The following is a 24,997-nucleotide window of genomic DNA, read 5'->3' on the forward strand; positions in this document are numbered from 1 at the left end:
TTATAATGCGTAAAACAGATTGACAAAGTTCAGCTAATGTATGTTTGTCGATGGATACACATTTAAAACCTTCAACAAGTCAAATAACGTAGACAAATTTCAATAGGATTGACGTATGCTGTAATATGACCAGTCATTTATGCTTTTGTCACCCGGGTGTTGTGAGCGCGCGAGTGCAGGTGACCTTGAACAGCACATGTTGCTATTTAAACGACACTCATTCAAGCCTTGCCAATTTAAACATTTAAGTGCAAGATGATGCACAAGAAAACTTGCTTGCGTGCTGTGAGAAGATCCGAAGCGCACATAATCATAATCATATCATAAGTCTCAGACAAGTCGAGTATCTTGTCTTAAGTGAATGGACAAAACAGACAAAAAACAACGCATGTGTACAGTATCAGTGTACTGGATCGGTTTTATTCCTCTTAAAGCGACAGCAGCATATTCCGTCTGTTAAAATTATGATTCATCTTTATTTCATTTGTACATATGCAATGTTATGTTTTATTTGATTACTTTAATCCATTTCTACCTTAAAAGGTATATATATACAGTATCTTATTTTATTTTCTACTTTGCTCTGTTGTTTTATTAGTGCTGTTACTTGTAGCTTGATTATTTGTTCTTATTTTTATTTGTCAGTAGTCCCTTTTCCCTGAACATAGCACAAACCGAACCGAAACTGTGGCCCTAAAACCGCGTCACAAACCGAACTGTGAATAATTTGAACCGTTACACCCCTAGAATACACAGAGAATACAATACAATACATGGTATCATTGTAAAAGGTTTTTCTGAGACTATAGGATATACACAGTATATATAACAGCAGTGTTACTTCATTGTTGTGCAAGCATGATGTGATGGTTTGGTATTGGTCCACCCTTGAGATTGGATGCTGCGAAAACATTTTTTTAATTCAGCGTGGAATAAACGTTCAGTGTCTCGTCTGTGGTTACGCTGCTGGTGGATTTAGGGGCCATTCAGACAGAACGCGTCTCTGCATTTTAAAACGCGAGACACAGCACTCAGATATGGTGTTTTAAAAAGCGCAGCCCAGAACGCGAGGGTCTCGAGACGCGGGTATCCGGATACAGCCACTATGCGCCTCCTCCGCCATGTTACCGTCAAATAAAACCGTTGTCATGCCAACTTGCTACTGTAAACAGCTCGCAACGCTTGCCGCTCTGAATTCTTCTGATTGGTTCACTGCTTTTGGAACTGACATTGATGAGCAGCGCTGCATTTTTAAAAACTTTTTTAACGGTCATGCACGTCCGTCAAACACGTGTTTACATAGAAAAACAATGGGAAAGTAGCGCATTGGAATGGAAAAATGCATTCTGTCTGAATGGCCACTTAGAATGGTAAAAAAATGCTTAAACAAGGCTCAGTGTTGATGACAGTTTTGGTTTGAATACGTTTGACTTTGAATCTTTGTTTTTGTGTTGCCAAATAGCATTGTTTTGTTGCCACACTGTTGCTGTAAATAGACCATCTTTGTTTTTTTGTTTTGTTTTGTTTTGTTTTGTTTTGTCTATTAAGACTAAGCAGCTCAGTGTCCTAAGCACACAAAGGATTAAATTGATGTGCGGTCTGGATGAGTGAGAACACCGCTGCTACACACAAGGGATTACTAATATATCGTCATCCAGCCGGTATATAACACATTAGGTTATAATCTTGTGTTTGTGTGTCCAGGAGTGTCTGCTGGAGACGCGGATCTCTCTCTGAGTGTCCTGCTGCTCTCGTCTCTGGCTGTGCTGCTGGCCCTCGTCGTGTTGCTGCTCAACTGTGTTTCCTGCTGCAAAGAGCAAGAGATCAACTTTAAGGTGAAGTTTATACGTTCTATAATTTAAGAGCATTTCTTCATTGCGTGTAGTATCCGAAATCTCATTTCTACTGTATATGTTGTATAGGAGTTTGAAGACCACTTTGAGGATGAGGTTGATTTCACACCCCCAGCGGAGGACACGCCCTCTATGCAGTCACCTGCAGAGGTTTACACTCTGGCTGTTCCACCCGTTCCCCTCCCTGGACCCCCTCACCTCCAGCTGCCCCGTATGGCAGGTCAGAAACATCACAGCTGCATCCCGTCGCTCACTGTATAAAAATAAATCTGCTCGTCTCTTGTTGCTCTAACTATGCTAAAACTGACTGGGTCACAAGCACCTGGGAAAGGTGCTAAATACATGTAAGGAAATGCAATCAAAACGCATAATGGTGCATAGTAAAGCAGCTTTTCCCATACAATGCATTTACTTGGGCGGCCCGCCCAGGTATATTTATGGCCGCCCAAGTATATTTGGCGTCAAAATGTTTTTTATCCATCCGTGCTAATGACTGTATCTGTGATCGAATAAACAGCGCTTACGCGTCTTCTCTACTTCCTGACTTGTTTGGTGTGAGTCACAGCATGTGAGCGAAGCGTTAATATTTCTCGTGGAGCGGAGAGCGCCTTTCTGAAATTCCACTCCGCTCGCTCAATATACGCTCAGTCGCTCGCTCTGCCCTCTTGGTGATTTACTTTTTTGCTGCTGGATTATTGTCCCATGTACACCGCATGAGCCTGAATAATAGCAAAACGGCAACAGCATGCGCGTCAACTACAAATGTCTCATCCATTTGCGGAGGTGCGCGGGCGACAAGAGGTTTGATACAGGCTCGTTTCAGTTAAAAAAACATTATAAAATTTATATTTATTTCTCTAAAGACATTGTGTCACTTACCCAATGTAACAATGTTGCTTTTCTGAAATAAAACCTGAATAAACCTCCGGCCTCAGCCGACAAATGTGATCTCCGGAGGACGCATGCAGCCTTCGAAGACGCAGCTACTTTGTCCAAGTTTCTAAAAGTAGGCTACATTCTAAAATGCTGTAAGGATTGAGGTTTGACGTTTTAAGACCACATTTCTCCTTGTTTTGGTCTATTTTTCTTTAGAGCCTGTTTCTTTTATTAACCCCAGTAATAATAAAGGTGTCAATAGTGCATTTCATCTTTTGTGCGTTTATTTTGAATGTTGCACTATGGCAGCTATATGTTCACAGAAATAAAGTAACGAAAATCAAATATACTTTATCAGTTATTATACAGTTATTTTAGGCACTCTTTAAATAAAAAATGACAAAAAATATTGTCTGTAATGTCACAGAATGTCGGGCTGAAACATAACTGCTCTTTTTCAGCCTACTACTTAAACTGAGCCATTTATTCAAGATGTTTATTATAAACTGAAAACAACTAGGCTTACTAGACACATTTTATGTCGGAGCGGGATTTGGTTTACCGGTGAGCGTGAGCGTAATGTGAGCGGAGCTTTTGCTTCGTCCATGAGCGACTGAGCGAAGCGCACAGTCATTGAGCGAAATATTGAGACACACCGCTCCGCCTCGCTCGCATGCTCTGGTGTGAGTGGAGCGTGGCCGCGTGCGCGTCCTCTTGCGTGTTCGCATACTCTCTCTCTTTGGATGAGCTCCATGTGTGTGCGCGAGCCCTCGTCCTCTCATATTTATCTGTCACTTGCATTTAAAATCAAAGAAGCGTTCGTAATACAGCAACACATTGTGGAGAAAGGGCAAACAGCATATAGCCGCTCTTTAATGTAGATGTACTGTATTGTGATTTTGTCCGATGATGTTGCGTTTATAAATCAGGATTTTAGCAGCGGTTAAAGTGACTGCTGGTGGCATCCCATTGTAAAAATATGTGACAGATAAGCCAGTAGAAGAAAAACAGATAAGTGCTAACACGACGGGATGACGTCTCAAATATGCTAATTAGTTTGTGACGTCACCAGCGCCACAAGTCTGTCAAAATTCTATGGGAAACACTGTAAAGATAACACAATTAGATATAATTATTAACAATTCAATGTTTTTACTCTATATCTTGTGTTGTGTTTAATTCAATTTGTTTTTTGTTTGTTAAGCAGATGTTGACCCAGGCTTGTATGTTACATCAAGCTTGTATGGTCATATGTTTTTCGTAAACTTCAATTTTAACATTTCATTTTAATGCTTTTATTTTACCCTGCGTATTAAGCTAGTTAGAAGCTAACGCAGCTTCGGTTAGCTATACAACAACATATCGAGATAACAACTTTGTGATCAGGTATTACAACTGCCTACTAGATTGTGTCCTAAGCGGACACAATTCACACAGGGGCTGAATTTTTCATGACACCGGAAGTAAGCGTCGCGTTGGTTCCCTCCACCGAAAGCCTATGCATTTTTCCCATAAACTTTTGGAAGATCGCAAAAAATATCTATCAAGATAATCTTTACAGATTTACACAATATTTGCTATTTTTGAAGCCGAAATACAACAAGTAAACGTAAACCTGTGGCTTTAAACAGACTACACTACGGTCGCTGGATATCAACGTCACCACCACCAAGCCTCCGACAACTTTCTCAAACTTTATTAAAAACGTGTTGCCATGTAAGTAATTACTCCGTGAATGAATCCCCAACAATGATTTTAGAAATTTGCGCCCATGTTGCATTATTGGTGAGATTTACTGTATATGCGCGATGGTGTCTAAAGTCCCCGCCAAAGGAAGTAGTTGCTTTTAGCAACTTGTTTGCAACCGCCTTTTTAAAGACACAAGAAAGGTTTGAAAATCAGAAGTTCAATTCAATTCAATTCAATTTTATTTATATAGCGCTTTTCACAATGTGCATTGTTCCAAAGCAGCTTTACAGGAGCAAATAAGAAAAACACAGAAAGGTAAAACACAGCACAGTGCATGGTGTTTATAGACCAAGCAAGATCATTATAATAAATAATATCTAATAAATAAATGAATAAATAAATAAATGCAGAAGTGGGTTACAACTGGTGTGTTTAATGTCATAGATTAAAATGTGAAAATGTTTAGCGGATTTCTTAACCACAGAGCTTATTTTAGCCAATTTACCAAAAACCCCATTAAAAAACTCAGACTTTGTGGCATTAGAACTGGAAGTGCTAAAATGCTCACTCGCTTCTGGGGTTTGCATACTGAGGTACTCTATATGGCAACATGATGGACGTCAATGTTATGATGTCAATAGCAGTCCAGTTCTTTATTATAGATCAGTGGCTTCATGAATTTATATGGCTTCAGACATCAGAATTTGTCTTACATGGAGGTGTCCTGTGAAAAAGTCAATGTTTAATTGTAAAAGACTGTATTGTGCTGTTTGAAGCGACCGATGACTGTGTGGTCTGGCATGTTTTACAGGCAGTAAACACTGCGTCGTATTAAACCAGCTTGAATTGACTGGCCATAAACGCACGGCGTTGAACAGCCACTGGACAAAGTAGATTTGAGTGCTTTGAAAATGCAAGCATATTTCTAAAGGAAGTGAAGTATTGTACTGAAACAAAGGTTTGACTTACGTAACCTCTTTAGGAGTCATAGATTTTCTATGGACATTGTTGTTCCTCTGTATGTTTTGCATTTTTATAAGCAGCACTATATTCAGACTACAGCTTTACATCGAGTTTCATTTTGTATTTGCTGTTTATTTGCCTTGACTTTTGCATGCATTAATCCAGTCGGATGTTTGCTCTTGCAGACGTCTCATCGGGTCCTCACGTGGCGCGACACTCTCTCAGCTACATTCAGGAGATCGGGAGCGGCTGGTTTGGAAAGGTAAGTCTGTGTTTCTGTTTCACACCGAAAGTGCGAAAGCGTACTGATAGACTAATGTGGCAGTCGCTCAATTGCATCGTGTGAAAGCAGAGCCCTGACCTCTCTCTGAAGTGTTTGTTTGGGACAAATCTACAATTTCTCCCGAGGATTCATCTGAAAATCGTAGCTATTGTTCTTGTTGGTACTTGCTCTAGTCTCTATGCCGACGGTCGAGGTCCTCAGGGGTCAGGCTTTGACGTGTATAAGGGAGTGTAATGTGGCACTCCAGCTACCCTTATGCTGTGGGTGTGTGGATGTGTTTACTAAGATTAGGGCTTAAGGGAAAACTTGTTTCCTGGTTCTTTTTCCTGCCCGGCTGAGCCACGGGAACATCCTCATCTGAGCCACCTGCTGCGTCGTGTTTAGACCTTGTTTTCCAGGACTTTGTTTCTGTCTGAAGCACTTTTCAGCATTGGTCAAGTGTAGTGTTCTCTGTTTATCCGATCTGTTTGTCTGTCTGACAGGTTCTGCTCAGTGAGATCTATGCTGAACCTGGATTCGCCCGAGTGATCGTCAAAGAGCTGAAGGCCAACGCCAGCTCCAAAGAGCAGAATGAGTTCCTTCAGCAGGGAGACCCGTTCAGGTAAATACTTGAGTAATGTGACTTGTGATTGGTTATAAAGTTTTATTACAGTAGATTTAAGACATCCCGTAAGCGTATACTTGTCTTTGGAGTCACATAATAGAGATTTAAGGCCTGTCCAAATACTGGCACCTCTGATCTTGGCCACTTGAGAGCATGCGCATGCAACACCCATTGAAACACTTGGGGCAAATACAGGAAATACCTTGTGTAAGTGGACAAGAGGTCAAGTTGAAAGTGTGGGTATTTGGACAGGGGCTTAGTTTGTGGACTTTATTTTGTTGTCATTGACATCGTTTGTGTCTTCACAGGGTTCTTCAGCATCCTAATATATTGCAGTGTCTTGGTCAGTGTGTGGAGGCCATCCCTTTCCTACTCGTGTTTGAGAACTGTGAATTGGTGAGATCATCAATTTGTGCCATTAGGCTTCTAAAAGCATCAAAAAATCGCCAGAGTGGAGGCCGTGTTTGATGCACTTATTGAACATAACTTCGTCTTTCCCTGAAAGCTTGGTCTATGTTCACATCAAATTAAAAGGTCCACTTTGACTCTAAATGAACAAAACATTTTGTCATTTGAAAAGTGACGAATCACATATGCACATTTAGAGAGAAGTACCCCAATGTAGATTACTGAAAGAGCGTTGAATGCAGTGTTTTATTTCCCTATCATTAAACATAAACCTCACTCATCACTGGCCTGAAACAAACACTCGCCAGACATCAAATGACATCCTACCAAGCGGCTGAATCGGATCCTGGGATCTTGTTTTTGTTTCACGGCCATGTCCGGCATGTCAAATTTGTATCATACAAGTCTGATGAAAGCACAGATAACCCCACCACACCTCACTTCTTCGTTTGTTCCTAGAGCTTCAATTAGTGCTGCGTTCGTCATAAGTGATCGAGTCGCTGTCTGCCCTTTGATTTACTTTCTGTTTTTCTTGATCTATTTCGGGAGCGCCACTTGTGCCTGAGAAGGATACGAGCGGCATAACAGCTTGCAGTAGGTGGCTCTCCAGTTCCCTCATATCCCAATAAAGCAACAGGATTCTTTTACTAACACCGTCACTCTCACATCTCGCTGCGTTGGTGCATTTTATCAGCATGCTGCAAACGGTACTGCGAGGAAAAGAGCACTCTAAAAAATGCTGGGTTATTTTCAACTCAGCGTTGGGTCAAAAAGGACGAAGCCAACCGTTGGGTTGAAATTTAACCCACGGTGGGTTGTTTCAACCCAAAATGATGAGATGGTTTAAACTATTGTTGGGTCCAATATAACGTTTTCAGGATGAACATAAATGCAGTCGGTCAACTTTTGGTGTCCCTTTAAATTCACATATCAAGAGCTGTAATTCGTTCTAATAATATCACTGGTATCTCTATAATAGATATGTTTGTGTACATGCGTGTTGTAACAAGTCGCAAAGTGAAACAAAAACGGCCGTCATCATTATCAGATAAGTTCCTCGCCATGAGAGTCAGGCACGCTAAGCTTACAGATGCTTAAAAAGGTGTGTTTTATTTCTTTTCAAACTGTTAAGAAAAGGATGATGAAGCCTGATAGTTCACAGCTGTTGGAGTTTGTGCTGATGTCGACCGTGCTCGGTAATGAGTTTGTTGTATGCTAATCCCACAACGCTAGCAGGTAGGAACACACTGCACACCTGACCAGTTGTTGGTAACAATGCCTGTGGTCTGTGGAGTCCTCTGGGCCCGAGCAGGTGGATGGCTTCGAGCCATACCGCCGAGAAGTCTCCAGAGAGCGTGAGCTCACCGCGGCCCGCTGTTGCGTAATGCAGTCTGGGCCTTTCCTTAGTCTGTGTTACTGCTCGGGTTTCGACCCGAGCCGATCCTCTACGAGTTAAAGCGTAGCTTCATGAGAACCACAGGATAGACAAAGAGACATTCTTACAGGAGTAAAAGAGAAGCCTGGATGATTCGATGGCGGCTGTTTGACTTCAGGTTCAGTTTTGATTTTGATGTAAACATTCCAGAACAAGTGCTCTTTGTGTGTACTATGCATAGGTTTTCCGTATGTACTGTATGGAGTGGACAAAATGCGAAGTATACAACAGACCTTAATACAAAGTCCACACTCCACATCTGATGTTACAACCCGTTCTCACTCCCAACTCGGTCAGCGCCCCTCTGCGTCACTTTTGAACGCGCAGGGTACCCCTTTGGTGTCGTTTTTCGACGAGCGGGGAACTGCGTTGCTGTTAAACTAAATACCCCAGAACCGAGATGCATGCAATTCTTAGCATTTCAGAATTATTTGTGGTTTTAATATTTTGGAGCACCTTTGCTCAGAAATTTGCGTGCCCTGCACAGCGAAAAACGACGCCAAAGGGGTACCTTGCACGTTAAAAAGTGACGCTGAGGGGCGCTATTTGACGAGTCGGGAGTGAGAATGTGTTAATCCGAATGAATATCAGTTGTGATTTTTACAATCTTGGTATTATTTAACGCATCAGGCTGACAAAATAAGGAATACTAACAATAACAAGAAAAACGCTAGTAGACTTCTGCCCGATTAACCAAAAATATATATCACGTGATTTATGCACAACTTGTGAGTGAAGTACGGTAAAATGCTGCTGCATCCGAAAGCCAGAGGGCGCTCTCATGCAGAAACTCCAAATACGCACTGCAGAAGAAGACCATAACACACGTAGTTCTAGGAAATGCCTAAGGACATGTTTTTATCACCGATCCTCAAGCCTCATCAGGTATTTTTATGATAATAAAGTATATTTATAATGATCATGTTTGATGGGTGTTGCTTTTTCAAATGCACGTTAAGCGACTCAAACTCGCACTGCTTTTAGATCGAGCAGCATTTCTACTGATCCCAGAGCCGTGCTTCACAGACAAGCTACGCATCAATAAAATAATCGATACCTTGCATTATCGCAGCCAGCACGGTTTCAGCAGGATTTAGTGGTGACCGCGATTAACCGTGCACATGTCTAAGTAGTATACACTGTGTAGTAAGAAGTAGTCTAGTGGTCAGCACTAATAAAAGCTTCTCTAATAAAATGCAGTGTCATGCAGGAGGAAGAAATCGCATCGCCATCTAGATTTTGGTTTTTATCGTTCACTTTATATAAAAAGGCATCGCGTGTCATGTTTCAGTGTAGTAGGTCTTCAGATAGCTGGTGTTCATTGTGTATGACTCGTGACCAATGGTAACCCTGACACAGTGCATATTAGACAGAAATATAGCTGCGGGGTGCAACTGGAGCTGGTTTACAGAATGCCAGTTGCTCCCGGAGTGAATGACAGTCTCTTCTGTAAGGGCTGTCTTCAGGGAGAGACCACCAGTGTGTGTGTGTGTGTGTGTGTGGTCATGTTTGTATATCCCGGTGGGGACCTAAACCTGAATACACACCAACACATGGGGACTCGTGTCACTGTGGGGACCAAAATTGAGGTCCCCAGGGGCAAAACAGCTAATAAATTGTACAGAACAATATTTTTTACAAATCTAAAAATGCAAAAAGTGTTCTATGATCTTTAGGTTTAGGGATAGGGTTAGGGATAGGGGATAGAATATACAGTTTGTACAGTATAAAAAACATTACGCCTATGGACTGTCCCCACGGGGATAGTGGGGGAGGACTGTCCCCAACGGGATAAGTCACCAGAGAGCTCAACCAAAGCGTGTGTGTGTGTGTGTGTGTGTGTGTGTGTGTGTGTGTGTGTGTGTGTGTGTGTGTGTGTGTGTGTGTGTGTGTGTGTGTGTGTGTGAAGGCAAAATATATCTGTAAGATAAAGTGGAATTTAAATGCTGGAAAGACTAAAGGAAAACTACACAACTTATGTCAAACGTTAAAGCAAAACCCTTCTGATGACAGTGACTCTATTAATGTGTATTGCATGTATGTGATTAAGCATCATTGAAATAATGTCACTACGAACATGTTTATTATGCATTTCATTTTATTCAGACAAAATATCGTTTTTCTTTTGATTTGGTGGGTGAAATATGACCTGGGTGGGTTTAATGAGACTGTATAAGTCTTTATTCATATGCTTCCAATAGCTTTTATAAAACAAGAAAATCATTCAAACGTGACAGTTTGTTTAATGAAATTATGATTCAATTTACTAGTTGCGTCTTTATTTTTAAGCGCTGAAGCACTGATAGGTTGCAGCATCAGGCACACTTACATTTAGTACACATGTGTATAGGAGTCATTGCAAGGGACAAGGAGTCTGTAATATGGAGGGTAGTTTATCATGTCAAGTTTAACGTGTTTATGAAACGCATCATTTCCCCTTGTACATGTACATAAGTGCATTTGCATATCAGATGGCGTGATTTTACTAGAAGTGAATAATGTGTCTGGCAGTAGTTAACTGTAGTGGTTTCTCCAGAGGGAATGCTTTGCCTCGTGTCGCTAGGAGTCACAGATATCCATATCCTCTGAGACCCAGCTTGAACCTTCCCTCTGAGACTCATGTAATGAAACTCAGTCGTTGAGCGAGTGCTCTTGAAATCCTAGGAAAGGTCGAGCAAATCCTCCTACTAATCTTTAACTTTTATGCATATAAGTTACATACATTTTTCTATCCATTTTGTTATTAAACTGTTTTAAAGCTTTCTTGTAGTTCAGTGATTAGAGCATGGCGTTAGCAACGCCAAGGTCATGGGTTCGGTCCCAAGGATTGCCCATACTCAGAAATAAATGTAGTATAATGCAGTTTTCAGACTGCAGTTTTAAAGACTTTTAAAATCTGAACAGATTTTTTTAAACTAGACATCACACACTTGCAGACTTTTTGAACGTTTCAGATAGAAACACACCAACTGATCAACTCTGCAGACTGGCACAGACTTTCTGCAACAAGTCCAGACTGAAAACCTGGGCAAAATCTGAGCAAAAGTCTTGTAGTGTATTTTTGCCTTAATGCCAAATGCATAAATGTAAATGTGTTTTTAATGCACCTTTAACAGAATTGAAAATACACTGCATTATGTCTCCAAATGCATTTTCCCATTATTTTCTCTAGGCAGAGCTGTACGATTTTCTGTTTCGAGCAGTTGAATTTACCCAACCCTCCTGTTCAAAGTGGTCTCAAACAGGGACAGCTTGGCTGTAGTCCTTGGGTCCAGAAACCCAACACAGCCAGCCCTGGTCTGCGTGTCTGACCGCTGCTTTTTTATTTTTAAATTAATGTGACACAGCATATAGCAGTCTCTATTAAACAGCCTTTCCCTTATTTGGTCGAGTCCCTGGGTTGACAGTAAAGGATCTGTACACCGAGAGAGTACTGCCCCCCTGTGGCCGCCTCCGTATGCAAACCGCATCAAAAACTCCATCGCTGTTGTCATCTAAACGCAGTGTGTTTTCTATTATGTGCTTCACACAAGAACATGATAAACATGTTTCACCTGATCATGTAGTCTTTATTCTGTTATTCACTGTGGCTTTAACACACGCGTGTGTTTTGTTGTTGTGCAGGGTGATCTGAAGAGTTACGTGTCTCAACACGATTGGCTGTACAGGAATGGAGAACTCCTGCAGCTGCAGAAAATGGCCTGCGAGATCGCCGCTGGGGTCACCCATATGCACAAACACAACTTCCTGCACAGGTTAGCCCTCCAAAAAAAAACACTTTTCATTTTCCATGCTGTTCACCGGTGCCATTTGACACTTCATGCAAATAAACAAGGTTAAAGCCGCAGTGCCCACTGCAGCCTGCACGCGCGAGCGCCTTTGTTCAGCTTTGCTCTCTGCCACTCTTTCGTTTTTCCAAAAAAGGCCACGGGTGTGAGAACGGCAAACTTTCATTCTCACCCTTCCAGTCTTATGGAGCTAGGCTGGGTTATGTAGTGTCTTGCCATGCTGAGCTCGCCCGTACCCTCCCGCGCGCTCAGAATATGCCGAAAGGTGTCCGATTGCACAGCTCCCTTGGATTATGGGGTGCTGGCTGTCCTCCGCCACTGGGATATGATGATTCTGCGGTTTGAGCGTAAGAGGATCCTCGCCGAGCAGGCGGGGAGGTGGGTGGTATTCCGTGCCTTGATGAAAATTGTTTGGCTCTTGGATTTTCGTTGATTTAATGCGAAATCTTGTTTGCCACTCCCACAATAACCATCTGTTTGAGCAAGTTTACACGAGTGTCATTGAAGAAAGGAAATATGGGCATTTCATCAGCTTTGCTTGTGAAAGCCAAATTAACTTTTGTTAGTAGGGCGGACAGTTTAATATCAGATTTTATTTCATTTTTTGCTTTTATTTGGTTCATATCAGGTATGACAGAAAGTGATAATAACATAAACACAGTAAGATAGTATAAATAATCTAGAAGCATATATCAGATTTTTTTTATTACTAACATGTACAAAAATACTCAGTATATCCCTAATTTTCATGGGCGTCACCGAGTATCCTTTAGTCTAGAGTGCCTTCAATAGATCAAATTTCTGTTGATTTAAAATGTTTAATGCTCAATAATATGGAAAACAGCAATCCTTATGTTATTAAATTGTAATAAATATGTGAACAGGCTTATACATTTTTCTTCCGCCGGTTTATTTTCGCAGAGCTTTGGTTGTTTCTCTTAAAGTATTCCCACACGCAGCGTCCACACTCGCAAATTTTCCATGTACGGCCAAAACTTGAGCTCCCCTCCTCTGTGACCCCCAACAGTACTGTATTTGCCCACTTTTGCCAGGGGCTGGGCGCAGGGTCTCAGATGTCTGTCCGTTTATCTTGAGATGGTTTTATTGAGCATGACAGTAGACCAAACAGCTCTGGTGTCAGCGATGTCCCGGGAGAGGGGGTAAGAGAGACGAGCTCTGAAAAGAGTGGCACAGCTGAAATCAGAGCTCGGTCTGAATGACACACCAGATGTCCACTCGTGTCACTTCCTGCCCCAGTGGGCATTTTGTTCTTCTCTGGGAACAATATCTTGATGCTGTGGGAGTGTGTCGGGAAAACCTTTGGCATCAGTGATTTTGTTGTTAGGGTGAGCTGAAGCCACACGCACACATCTGCTCATCTGTTCACAGTAACCACAACACAAAACACACTCACTCAATCACCAGTGAATAATGTGTCAGCGGGCATTTATACTGCTTGGATGCTAATGTAAGTGATGACATCTTTATTATGAGTCTGTAGATAATCGGTCGCATTAAGCAAGTGTAAAAAACAAAAACACGATTGCTTGTAATTGCCTTTTGTTTCCGAGTCAGGATTTATGCTAGTTTAAATTGTGAAACCAAATTAAACTAATAAACAAAACTGCACTCACTGCTGTTTATTAATATAGCAATATTTTGTCATGCATTCTGTTAGCCAGCATTTATGTTTTAACTATATAAAATTGTAGAAATCATTCTAAGTGTAAGACAACAGGGGAATGCACATCAAAACTATAAAAATACTAAGCAGTTTTTGTGGGTTTTGTAAGACTATGGTGCTTGATTACATCACATGCTAATTAACAAATTTGTGTTCAGACTAATGTTGACATTTCAGATTTGTTTCACTTCTACTGTCCTATACTGTATTTTAATACAACTGATTGCCTAATACAGTTGTCCTCATGGACCTATTTTATGTTTCTGTGTCAGAAATGAAACAAGTATAAAAATAGTGACTAAACATTAAATAATACTTACCTATTAAATAATACTACAAATTAGTCAGCGGTCACTGGTGTAGTCAGAATCAAAAGTGCTGCTTCAGCACAGTTTGATAACTGGGTGGTCGGCTGTGAAGCGTCAAATTAAAGATGCCCTGCTTTCTTATCCAATACATACAAGCACAACGCCTGTGATTTAACGAGAAAAGACCGATATCCTGAGAAGAGAAAAGTTGTTTTAGCGGCACCGGTATCTATTCTGGGTGCCCTGTCTAAGTTGTGGTCCAGTCCGTTCTACGGGAATCCCGAACAGGCGTACCTCATCCATCATGGCGGACAAAATTAATCGTAGATGACGGTTTAAATACAGGTTAAAGATTTAATCCACGATTTGTTAATCTTTGTTTAAATTTAAGTGATGCAACACAACTCTAATTAAAATAAAACTAGGATCAACAAACCCCAGTTACTTTAATCCTTGTTGGTGCAACCCACCCATATTAATGTGTTTTTGAGATGCATGCATTTTCATATTTTGGTTCAATCTTTCTTTACAGTGATTTGGCTTTGAGAAACTGCTATCTCACAACAGACATTACTGTCAAAGTGGGAGACTATGGGATCGGCCCTACAAGTTTTAAGGTACATTCTACAACATACTACTAGACAAAAGCATAATTTAGCTTAAGTATTGTCGTGTAGCATTAATGTGGTAAATAAGTAAGGTTCAGCAGCTCAGGACATGGCAGTTGTTTCACATACAGAATATTTATAGCTTCTGGTCTGAGCAGCAGGTGAAATCAGATTTTTTTAAAAACTGAATCACATTTCATAAAAGATAGATTTAACAAACTCTTGCATGCATTGTTTTCCATAGGAGGATTACATCACCACAGAAGATGACCAATGCGTGGCTCTGCGCTGGCTTGCCCCTGAGCTGATTGGTGAGCTGCATGGAGGCCTGATTACATCAGAACAGACTAAACCCAGCAATGTTTGGTAGGTATCTGAAGAGCTTTTGAAATGGGTCAAATGATCAGTTAAACTCGAAGATTAGGAAGCGGAAGTGTGCGCATCAACATATCCGTAACATTTCAATTTGTGTTTCAGGGCATTGGGAGTGACATTATGGGAGCTGTTTGATAGTGCAAAGCAGCCGTATCCTCACCTGTCAGATAGAGAAGTGCTCCACCATGTGCTCAAAGATCAACAAATCAGACTTCTCAAGCCACAGCTGGATTTACCCTACTCGGAAAGATGGTTAGTCCTTCGTAGGAAACATCCATATTTTATATACAAGATCTGTTTTGTTTGTCAAACAGTTTAACTTAGTGCTCTGGTCTACAGGTATGAGGTCCTGCAGTTTTGCTGGCTGCCTGTAGATAAGAGAGCCACTGCTGAAGAGGTCCACCGTCTGCTCACTTACCTCCGTATGCAGGGCCAGAAAGACGTGGAGGATGACTTCGAGCAGCGCTGGAGCTCTCTAAAACCCAATCCCACCACTCGACAAGCCACCATCAGTCACTCCTCCTTCCCCATCCTGGAGCAGTTCGATGACGGCCGAGAACCAGACGAGGTGCTCACAGTCACCGAAACAAGTCGAGGACTGAGTTTCGAATACGTGTGGGAGGCGGCCAAGCACGACCATTACGAGAGTCACAGTCGGTCCTCCATGGACACCACTCTGAATTATCACAGCATGTTCTTTCCAGTGCCACAGCAGGATATTCATGCTCAGTTCCCTGACACTGAAGCTAAAGTCCCAGGGACGTTGCCAGTGTTTGATCCACATAAAGCATCCTCTGGAGATGAGTACTTTATTAAGTTAGAGGAACTGGACGAGAGCGACGTTGGGATGGATGAAAGTCAAGGTGCTGAGGGTACAAACCCATCGGAGCAGCAACAGTACATGGTCTTACGGGATGTCAGGCTGGATGAGTCCAGCACAGATGCAGATTTCTTTCATCAAAGCATTGACTCAAAAGACTCATACCTTCAGGATAGCCACATCTGGTCCTCAAGCGAACATGAAAGCCCTTACCATACAAACATTTTTGGCGAGGGTGATTCGAAATTGGAAGATTCTCATTCATTCAGGGGAGGTTTTATGGAGATGAAGACAGATCCTGAAGGAGAAACAAACGGTACAGAGGCGAGCAATACATTTCACAATTCTTTTTTAGGGTTTGGACCAGAAGCCATTCATTTGGAGGTGTCTGATCAAGAGAGTGCAGATGTGATGAAGCTTCTGAACACTGACAAACTAACCGAAAACTTTTTGTTCCTCAAAGATAACGGCTTGCTAAAGGACCAATCTGCTTCGTCTCTCCCCGGGCCCATCATAGAGACCCATGTCTCAGATAGCGTAAACCTTACAGGTGCGTCTTTGAAATCCGCTGAGAATTGTATGCAGCTTAAAGATGAATTCTTGGACTTAGTCAGCCCAATTCTAGAAGATTTTCTGTCGCCTTTGAAAGGAAATGAATCAACAGTGCCTTTAGACAGATTCATAACAGGAGAAACCTGTAGCAACCTGCTGCCACATACAAATGGCTCTTTGCTTTCTCCAAAAGCTTCTTCTTCCGAATCTACCTCTGAGAGTGTCGAGGTCATTGTTGACAGTCCATCCGACAGTAATCAATCCCTTGAAAGTGCCACTACAGTTACTTTGTGCATAGATGCCAAACCTCCCAGCTTTGAAGAATGTTTTGAAACCTCAAACGAAAATGGACAGGATTTAGGAATTGTTGAGTCGAGTCAGCTTAGCTTTACTGCTACTGAAAGTGGCCTCACTGATGGTCTAAGTAATGAATTGATGAGTGATATCATAATGGAACTGGACAAGACGATGAGCAAGGATATTCCACCACCAGAATCCATCCATCAAGATGAAACTTTACTGGCCAACCGTGTAACTCAGGACATGTCCTCAGTGTTGATGTCCGAATCGTCTCTCGACCAATTAAGTCAGGACAGCCTACTGGAGGATAGCACCTTATCCACTCTTCCAACCATTGAGAACTCGGCCGAAACACCCGATTCGTTGGATTCTTTGGACATTCATAGGGACGTGGTGCAATCCTTGGCAACTCCTGTTAATAAGCTTCAACCACCGTACAAAGCTGCTGACAGTGGGTATGAAACTGAAAACTTGGAATCACCCGAGTGGAACTCTCAGATTGGCGTGAGGGATTCGTCTGAAGAGAGTTCAGTAGGTGTTGCTGTGGAACCTACAGCACTGGTACCTCCAGAAATTGTCGTGTTTGAGGTGGATAGTGTACCTGATGTTCAGGTTAATGGTGATGACCAGCGACAGCCTGGTGACGTGCCCTTGAGTGGAAACTACAGGGACTCTGCTTACTTCTCAGACAATGAAGAGCTCGATAGGAAGAGTGATGACGTCAATGGAAGTGCTCCGGCAGATGAAGCTCTTGTTATCGAGGAGCATTCTGCGTCCGAGACTTCATCTGAAGACCCTACTCCAGAATCAGCAAATGGTGATGCACAGAGGACTCCTCTTCCCGAGTTGGTTCTCGGCACCGAGGAGGACTGGAGCCAGGATAAACTGTTGTCTGGCTCTGAGTTTCCTGATCTTCTATCAGACCAAACTCATTCCCATGAAGACCCAGAACATGCAGCGACCTTCTCTACCTCAACGCAGCCCTCCGCAGATCTCCGGGTCCATGCGAAGCTAACAAGAACCTATGCTGGAGAGGGAACGAAGAAGAAGGAGTCGGATATGGAGGGGAGGTATCTAGGCAAGCTCGATGGATCCTCGCTGGAATACGGGCCAGAGGATGGGATGGACGCCGATGAAGAAGACGAGAACAGTGATGAATCTGATGATGACGTGCGTGCTTACCGGTTGCACAGTTCCAGCTCTGAGTGTAGCGAGGACGATGTCGCGCACCCGGTCCCTGTTATCATTTCGGACGACAGTAGTTCCCTCAACCTCAAAAGCTTGCTGAAGCCCAGATCCTCCCAGAATGCTAAAGCAACAACAGAAGAGGGCAGTGACAGACGTGGAGTGTCTTTCTTTGATGATGTAACGGTCTACCTTTTCGACCAGGTCTGATATTTTCCTTGTGTCTATATTAAACATTTCATCTTTTTTTAAACACCTTGATGTGTATTGGGAGAATCTGTTTTTTTAAGAATCCCTGCATTTATTCAAACAGGAAACCCCAACAAAGGAACTTGGCGAACATGCCCTTGACCCCAGTAGCCAAGTGTCTGATTTCAGCAGTCCAGTGGCTTCTTCCAGCTACCTTAATAGATTTACAAACTCCGAGAGCTCCACAGACGAAGAAGGTGAGACGTTCTGAAATTGTACTATGCAATCAGTCAAATTCTTTCATTTTGTTCGTTTTAGTCCAATGGATTGTACCAAATTTGAAATACTGTTTAGTCCGAACCCATGATTATTGTGTTAATGGAATTTAGCTTAAGGTACCATTAAACCTCGACCACCTGTCCTCTCTGTAACACGTTTTGTCTTCATAACCGTCCCCCCTCAACTGCATTTAAACTAAACTGGCTTTAAACCTGTGTGTGACAGGTGGTGCATTTGAGTGGGATGATGACTTCCCATCTCCAGAGCCCAATTTCCTCTCAAAGTCAACCAGTGATCATTCTGTTCAGACAAGCGCGTCCTCTGCAGCTTCAAAGTATTTCTCTCCACCCCCAGTGAACCGCACCCTGGAACAGAGCTGGAACAGCCCCTCCAACTACTCCCGCTTCTCCATCTCCCCGGCCAGCATGGCTAGCTTCTCCCTTACCCACCTCACAGACTCGGACATTGAACAAGGAGGTGAGTCAAACATAGCAAGACATAAGCAAACGCTTTACATGAAATAAAACCAGACCACAAGAACTTCATTTCTGCTCTTATCTTTTCTAGGAAGCGGTGAAGATGGAGAAAAAGATTAGATGGACATTTTTATGTTGAAGAAATAGACATGTGGTTTGAAGGCTTTTGAGGAGTATTTATTTGAGAAAAGGAAGGGGACTGCACAGACCGAGCTGTCGGTGTCCATGACCGCTTCCTTTATTCAGCAGATGAGTTCCAGCCAAGTCAACTTTCATTTGCAATGTTTTTCATTTGTGCTGTTTGGAGGAACTTTGCTTCACACGCTTCCCAAGTGTCCTGCCTCACTTTTGTTGTTTGTAATTGTACGCAGATCTCCTCGCTGTTCATTTTAGTCTTGAGCAATGGAGCTGAAGTTCACGGTTCAACCGGAGGACCCTCTCTTAAAAGCTACAGAGCCCACGGGCTCATTCGTGCAATTTAAATCAAAAGACACTTGCATTTTACTTTAACACACTGGATTTTAATTTTTTAAGGTAAAATCTAGTGTGATGCTTATTTATATGATCACGTGATGGTTTAGATAGTCATGTCAGTATGCCTCTCCATGGATATGTTTGTACAGTGTTTGCGTCACATTTACCCAAACAAAAACATGCATAGTTTTAATGTTTTATATAAGATGTAGAAGTCAGCATGTGGGCAGCTGAGGATTTGGGAGATGAAACGCTAAGAAGTCTTAAAGCGAGCGGGTTTTTTCCTCATGGCAGTTTATTTCTAAGGATTATTTTTATCTGACGAACAGCACATCAGAGCGTTCATGTGATGCATTGTCTGCTTGTATGGTGAATGGATCATTATCATCAGTGCCTGCAAGAGCCCTTGATCAAGATCACATTAGGACGCCCAATGCTCCCATTAGCAAAGATTCAGACCCATCCTCTGAATCCTCTCTGAACTTCAGGTGTGTGTCTGAAAGATTCAGTACAACGGTAAATCTTACGAATTTCAGCGTAGTAATGCATGAAAAAAATTAATTAGGATTTTTGCTATGTGATATAATTTTCATGACTTTATCATTACTGTAATATAAAAACAAATAATGATAATAAATTCTCAAGTATTTGTACATTATGGTACTGAAATACAGAAATCATGTCTATGTGAAATATATTTTTATTTTGTGGTATATTTAAATACGACCCAAATATTTCATAACAAGCAGAAATTTATAGGATCCAAAGGTGACGGCTGCTTGTGGCGTTACTTCGAAAAACCACTAAAAGAAAAACAAAACTCTTTAAATTCCTGATTTCAAAATGAGATAGGAAGTCTTTTTTCAGTCAACCTCAAAGGTAATTTTCCTAGGTGATGTGAATCATATTTGCCAATCTGCTCAGATGCTTTTTTGGTTTGATAATAGCAAAGATGAAAAGATCAAAACCAATGTACATAGACGCATCAAATCACGAGAAAACGACAGATTGAGCAAGAATAACTTTTGATACCACTGATGTTTTCTTGATTCGATAATGAAGAACACTGATTTTGGTGCAACAGCAGATTGTATTGTGTCTTTCTGGAATGATGGGATACATCGGCGTCCTGTTGTAATTCAGTACATTAATGCTGTATGTTTTAGAGGAGTTGACTCTCTGTATTACCAGCACGCAATTTCACTTCAGTTTGAGATTTTATGGAAGTAAATTTGTTGGTTTTATTTGACAGTATATTTTGCTTAATCTTGCACATCTTTAAAGTGTAACTTAATGTTGAATTGTACTGATGTATATAAATGTTTAATTTTTGTCTGTAAATTGGGAACGACGTAAGACGTACAGGTACGAGGGTTCATTTAGTAATTTAAAGCTAAAATGAGACATATCATGGGTGTGAGATGATTGAAATAAATGGGGAAATGCAGGTCATCATGTTGTTATAATTTGTACATTTTAAAAATGGTGATATTTTTACTTCATATTGATGATGATCATGCTTGGTGTCATTGAAGGAATGGTTTATAATGAATTACCCTGTTTATTATGGAATTAAATGAAAATCAACTTCTATGGCTCCTTGTATGAATTCATTTCTATGTTTTTATGGATGCTTTGTTTAATTCAGCAACTAGCAGGTGGTCATCAACAGATCTTTATTGAAAAACAAAAACAAAATGGCAAGATCCTGTTTGTTAACTTAGATTCAATTTGACCAACATTTATGTTTTGTGCAGGATTCACGAGTCCCTGCCTCGTAATATTTTCATCCATAATCTTGTAAGTCGCTCTGCATCTCTGACACAATTTTTATGTTTTGCTGATATCACCGGCAGTTATCGGGTTATTGAAACAGTCCAGGCCAAGTAGCTTTTTAGGCTACTGTTGTAGGTAATGCAGCGTTTCTAAAATCTCAACACATTTACTTAGTGCTTAATGTCATAACTGCAAATAATGACATCACAGTATGAACGTTAAATGGGATGCAAATGTTGTTTCATGCAACCAAAATCACAAACACAGATGACAGTAACAGAAATATGACACACCACTAGAAAAATGTGACGTGCTCATAACATTAAAAATGACAAAACAACAGTTTACTTTGACCAGGCTACTTAAATCATAAATGTACACCATTCAGATTCACAACTCAAAAAAACAAGGTTTGTTGTGCAGGCAAGTGGACTGAGAAAAGAAACAAGTCACATGTGGTTAAAGGACACGGGGACGTACGGTCTATGTGAAGATGATGCTGTGTGTGCACGATGTCTAGCGGCTCATGGCATTCCCGTTCACCTGGCTCTGTGTCCGGCAGGGAAGTGGACTGCGGGGAAGCATGCGCTGGGCTTCTGTGGGGTTTCCCCTCACGGACAGGTGCTCCCATCCACCCTGTTCAATAACATTTGACATAGTAGTGACTCAGTCACAAATTGTTGCCAAAAAATGTTTAGTCCAAGGTTTGCCATGTTTCACTGGTTCAACCCTGCTGTTAGATATCAACACTACACCGTTATTGGTTCTAAGAACCGTGATTTCTTATACATGGTCATTCTGCAGTATCTGTGTATTTATTTTTATTATATTGCAAATCACAGATATGCATGCAGATAGTAGATTCACCAGTTTTTAGAGGGCAGTGTGAATTAATGTTTGTCTTCACAAATAGTTTCTATATGAATCGACTACAGGGAAATGAAAGGACTTACTCCTATGCCAAAGTCCCAGCTCAGGCCTTTTGGGTGCATGGGTTTCACTCCCAGCCTGTGGCACACAGTTCCTGAACTCTCTGATGGAAAACCTGGCATTTTATCAGCGATTACCCACACCTGGACAAATAAAACACAAAGTCCACTTTACATTCAGCAACTAATTTACTGAAACGTTATGGTGGCACAGTATAGAGCTCCGGCAGTCACGTGACCTATTCTGTTTACACCGCCATACTGGCAGGCAAGGACAGACGGGAGCGAATATGAAATGAATGGCGCCAGCATGTGTTTCAAGGCAACAGAGTTCACTGCGTACTTTAATTCAAAAGACATAGACCTGCGCACAGGGGCGTCATTTCCACTGGGGACAAGGGGGACATGTCCCCCCTCCACTTTTCAAAATCCCGTTCGTGTCCCCCCCACTTTCAAATTGGTTTGTTATGATTTTTAACCGCACGCCGTTATCGCCACGGAGAAGTAGATAATGACATCAACGTATGAACGCGCTCAGGCAATTCCATCCCCAACCAAGAGCAAAGATGGACTACTTTTCACATTAATGCTAAATTTACAATGATGCTAAACTTACATCACATGACTGCAGTCTGAAGTTATAGCTGTTACATTATGCCATTATTATTTTCCCTGCTTATAACATTCCTCTGTTGCCTGATATTGATAAAAAATAAGACCAAATTAGACCCAAACAGTTTCAACAAATGAAACTTCCTAAATCACAACCAATAAACTCTCCCTATTCTTCATAAACATTTACTCAGTAACTTTTAATCAAAGTCACTGAGTGCAGCTGTGACACGTCAGAGGAGATTTGGCCCTCCCGGCTGAGACTGGTTTCTCACAAGGGTTTTTTTTCTCCATTTATTTATCATCGGAGTTTGGGTTCCTCGCCACAAGGCCGTGTTGGCTGGCTTGATCTTGCTTGTTCTATAAACACCATGCACTCTGCTGTGTTTTACATTTCTGTGTTTTTCCTGTAAAGCTTCTTTGAAACAATCCACATTGTGAAAAGCGCTATATGAAAAAAATTGAATTGAATTGAAGTAGGACCGAGCAGTCTGTCTGTGTCGATTTTAACAGTAGCTAGTGTTTGTTACAATTAAGGTTTAATAGAAATTTGGTTTTGTGTAGTCGTTGTTTCGGTAGAATGTTAAGCTGTTTTCTTATAATGGAAGATTAGACTCGTTCATTTAACAGCAGTTAGTGTTTACGACAAGGCTTGACAGAAACGTGGGCTTCTCTGGTCGTTGTTTAGGTAACGTTACGTTAAACCTCGTTAAGCGTTTTAGAAAGTCATTCGTCTTGTCTCCTCCTGACTGCAGATTCAGGTTTACAAGCCATTTTTTCCTCCGTTTCTCAGTCAATATTCGCATTTTCCCCCTTCATAAACATCAACGTTTTGCTACACAATAAAAACACTGTGTGGTTTCATGGTTTAATCAATTTAAACAATCAAAAACGATGCAAAACAAAGGTATTTTGAGTTTGTGATAGTGAATTCCCTATGGAGAAAATCACTTGCTGCCCTCCATCCATACTTCCCTCACTTCATGCAGTAAATCCATTATTTCATGGATTTTGTATCACCGTAGTGCCTAAACGTATGTAAATGCAGGAAATGGGATTCAAATCAAAAACATTTTCCCCCTTTTTGTGTCCCCCCCACTTCTCAAACCAAAGTTACACCATTGCCTGTGCATAGCAAAACTTAATAGATTAAACATAACAGATGCATGTAATGCCCCCGGGCCGGGGTGCTTTTAACGTGTATCAATAAAGAAATGGATACATTTCCTGACCTGCAGGATCCTAATATCTACAACTACCTCATCAACTTTTCATCATCCTACTCCGATTTGTAAAGGCAAAACAGCTAAATTATTGTTTGACCACTGTCAATATCAATGCTACGGCCGCTCTAGCTCTCCTGAATGAGATCAGATTGCGTGACGACAACCTCCGGAGCTCTATTAAGCAGTTTGTTTTACATGCACTTTACAGTCTAAAGGGTTTGTTTACAATACAAACCACTGAATTACTGAAGAAAAACACATTTGAGGTGGTAATGAGGCCATAATGAGAAGCATTTGAATATCTTGTCGGGAAACAGCCCATGCCACCCCAGAAAGCAAAGATTTAATTAATTAGTTACATTTTTATCTAGCGCTTCTCTGGGTACTCAAAGCACTTTACATGGAAGGGGGAATCTCCTCAAGCACCACCAATGTGCAGCATCCACCTGGATGATGCGACGACAGCCATAAGGCACGTTCACACCGCCGCTGTCGAGAGCGTCAAAAATCACTCTGGCCGTCCTACCATCAACGCTGTAGAAATATTCTTGGACGCTCTGGCGCTCTGACGTAGACCAAAGTTTACAGGGCTGCGTTCTCTAATTCCTCACAAGCGGTGCATTTCTACGTTCCGATTGGTTGCCGCCGAACCGCATCATAGCTCATTAACCATAAAGTTGACCTGATTTCAACTCTACTCGACGCCCTCAACGGTGGTGGCGGTGTGAACCTACAGTAATGCGCCAGAACGCCCACCCCACACCAGCTCATTGGTGGAGAGGAGACAGAGTTACGATGCCAATTAGTCCATATGGGGATGATTAGGATTAGGAGGACATGATGTATAGAGTATTGATTTTGATTGATTTTAGAGTATTGATTTAATGTTGATTCAATGTTAAAAAATACAATGCATATATTCCATCAATTATCTTTGCTATATGGGCAGGTACTCCTGGAGTATATGAAACTGACAAAACCTGAAACTATTTTATTGCCATATTAGTGTAAAAGCTTTCAGACCTGGTCCAGCGGTCCAACAGACACCTTACACACATTGCTGGAGATGAGTTCCCATGCAGAGCCCTGAGGATAGCTGGGTGTCAAACCCTGTCTGTACCACAGATTACCTGCACAAACACAACCACAGCTCCTGTCGAAATGTCTTCGCAGTGAAACACGTGATAAACTTCCCAGGTGATATTGCTCAGTTCTTTTGTCACTGGAAATGGAGGTCAAGTCGAGCGCATTGCATTGTGGGATACAGTGTTCTGTGCAGTATGCAAACATGGCACTACATTCACT

At 41.6% G+C, this 24,997-nt stretch overlaps 2 protein-coding genes across 10 annotated transcripts in view; one reads left to right on the forward strand and one right to left on the reverse strand.

The window, feature by feature from the left end:
- lmtk2 (lemur tyrosine kinase 2) overlaps positions 1-20,740 on the forward strand; it is a 40,525-nt gene extending 19,785 nt beyond the window's left edge. The window contains exons 2-14 of one of the 2 annotated variants that reach the window (XM_057345094.1): positions 1,705-1,835; positions 1,923-2,073; positions 5,567-5,643; positions 6,147-6,265; positions 6,577-6,664; positions 11,736-11,866; positions 14,424-14,508; positions 14,744-14,865; positions 14,977-15,126; positions 15,214-17,935; positions 18,045-18,177; positions 18,425-18,676; positions 18,767-20,740. In XM_057345094.1, coding sequence (XP_057201077.1) covers positions 1,705-1,835; positions 1,923-2,073; positions 5,567-5,643; positions 6,147-6,265; positions 6,577-6,664; positions 11,736-11,866; positions 14,424-14,508; positions 14,744-14,865; positions 14,977-15,126; positions 15,214-17,935; positions 18,045-18,177; positions 18,425-18,676; positions 18,767-18,795 — 4,190 coding nt within the window. In that variant the 3' untranslated portion in view covers positions 18,796-20,740. The remainder of the gene's footprint in view (positions 1-1,704; positions 1,836-1,922; positions 2,074-5,566; positions 5,644-6,146; positions 6,266-6,576; positions 6,665-11,735; positions 11,867-14,423; positions 14,509-14,743; positions 14,866-14,976; positions 15,127-15,213; positions 17,936-18,044; positions 18,178-18,424; positions 18,677-18,766) is intronic. The other variant, XM_057345096.1, reaches the window with a different exon arrangement.
- The window catches only part of tecpr1b (tectonin beta-propeller repeat containing 1b), a 56,781-nt gene that overhangs the window by 7,468 nt on the left and 24,316 nt on the right, over positions 1-24,997 (reverse strand). Inside the window, exons 23-26 of one of the 8 annotated variants that reach the window (XM_057345099.1) lie at positions 24,716-24,822; positions 21,879-21,998; positions 21,406-21,561; positions 11,875-13,075 (exon numbers count right to left, since the gene is read on the reverse strand). In XM_057345099.1, coding sequence (XP_057201082.1) covers positions 21,442-21,561; positions 21,879-21,998; positions 24,716-24,822 — 347 coding nt within the window. In that variant the 3' untranslated portion in view covers positions 11,875-13,075; positions 21,406-21,441. Of the gene's footprint in view, positions 1-11,874; positions 13,279-20,801; positions 21,562-21,878; positions 24,823-24,997 lie in introns of those variants that run through there. The other 7 variants (XM_057345098.1, XM_057345100.1, XM_057345097.1 and 4 more) reach the window with 7 other exon arrangements.

This window comes from Triplophysa rosa, linkage group LG11 (genome assembly GCF_024868665.1).
Source record: "Triplophysa rosa linkage group LG11, Trosa_1v2, whole genome shotgun sequence".
In the NCBI taxonomy this organism is placed as follows: Eukaryota; Metazoa; Chordata; class Actinopteri; order Cypriniformes; family Nemacheilidae; genus Triplophysa; species Triplophysa rosa.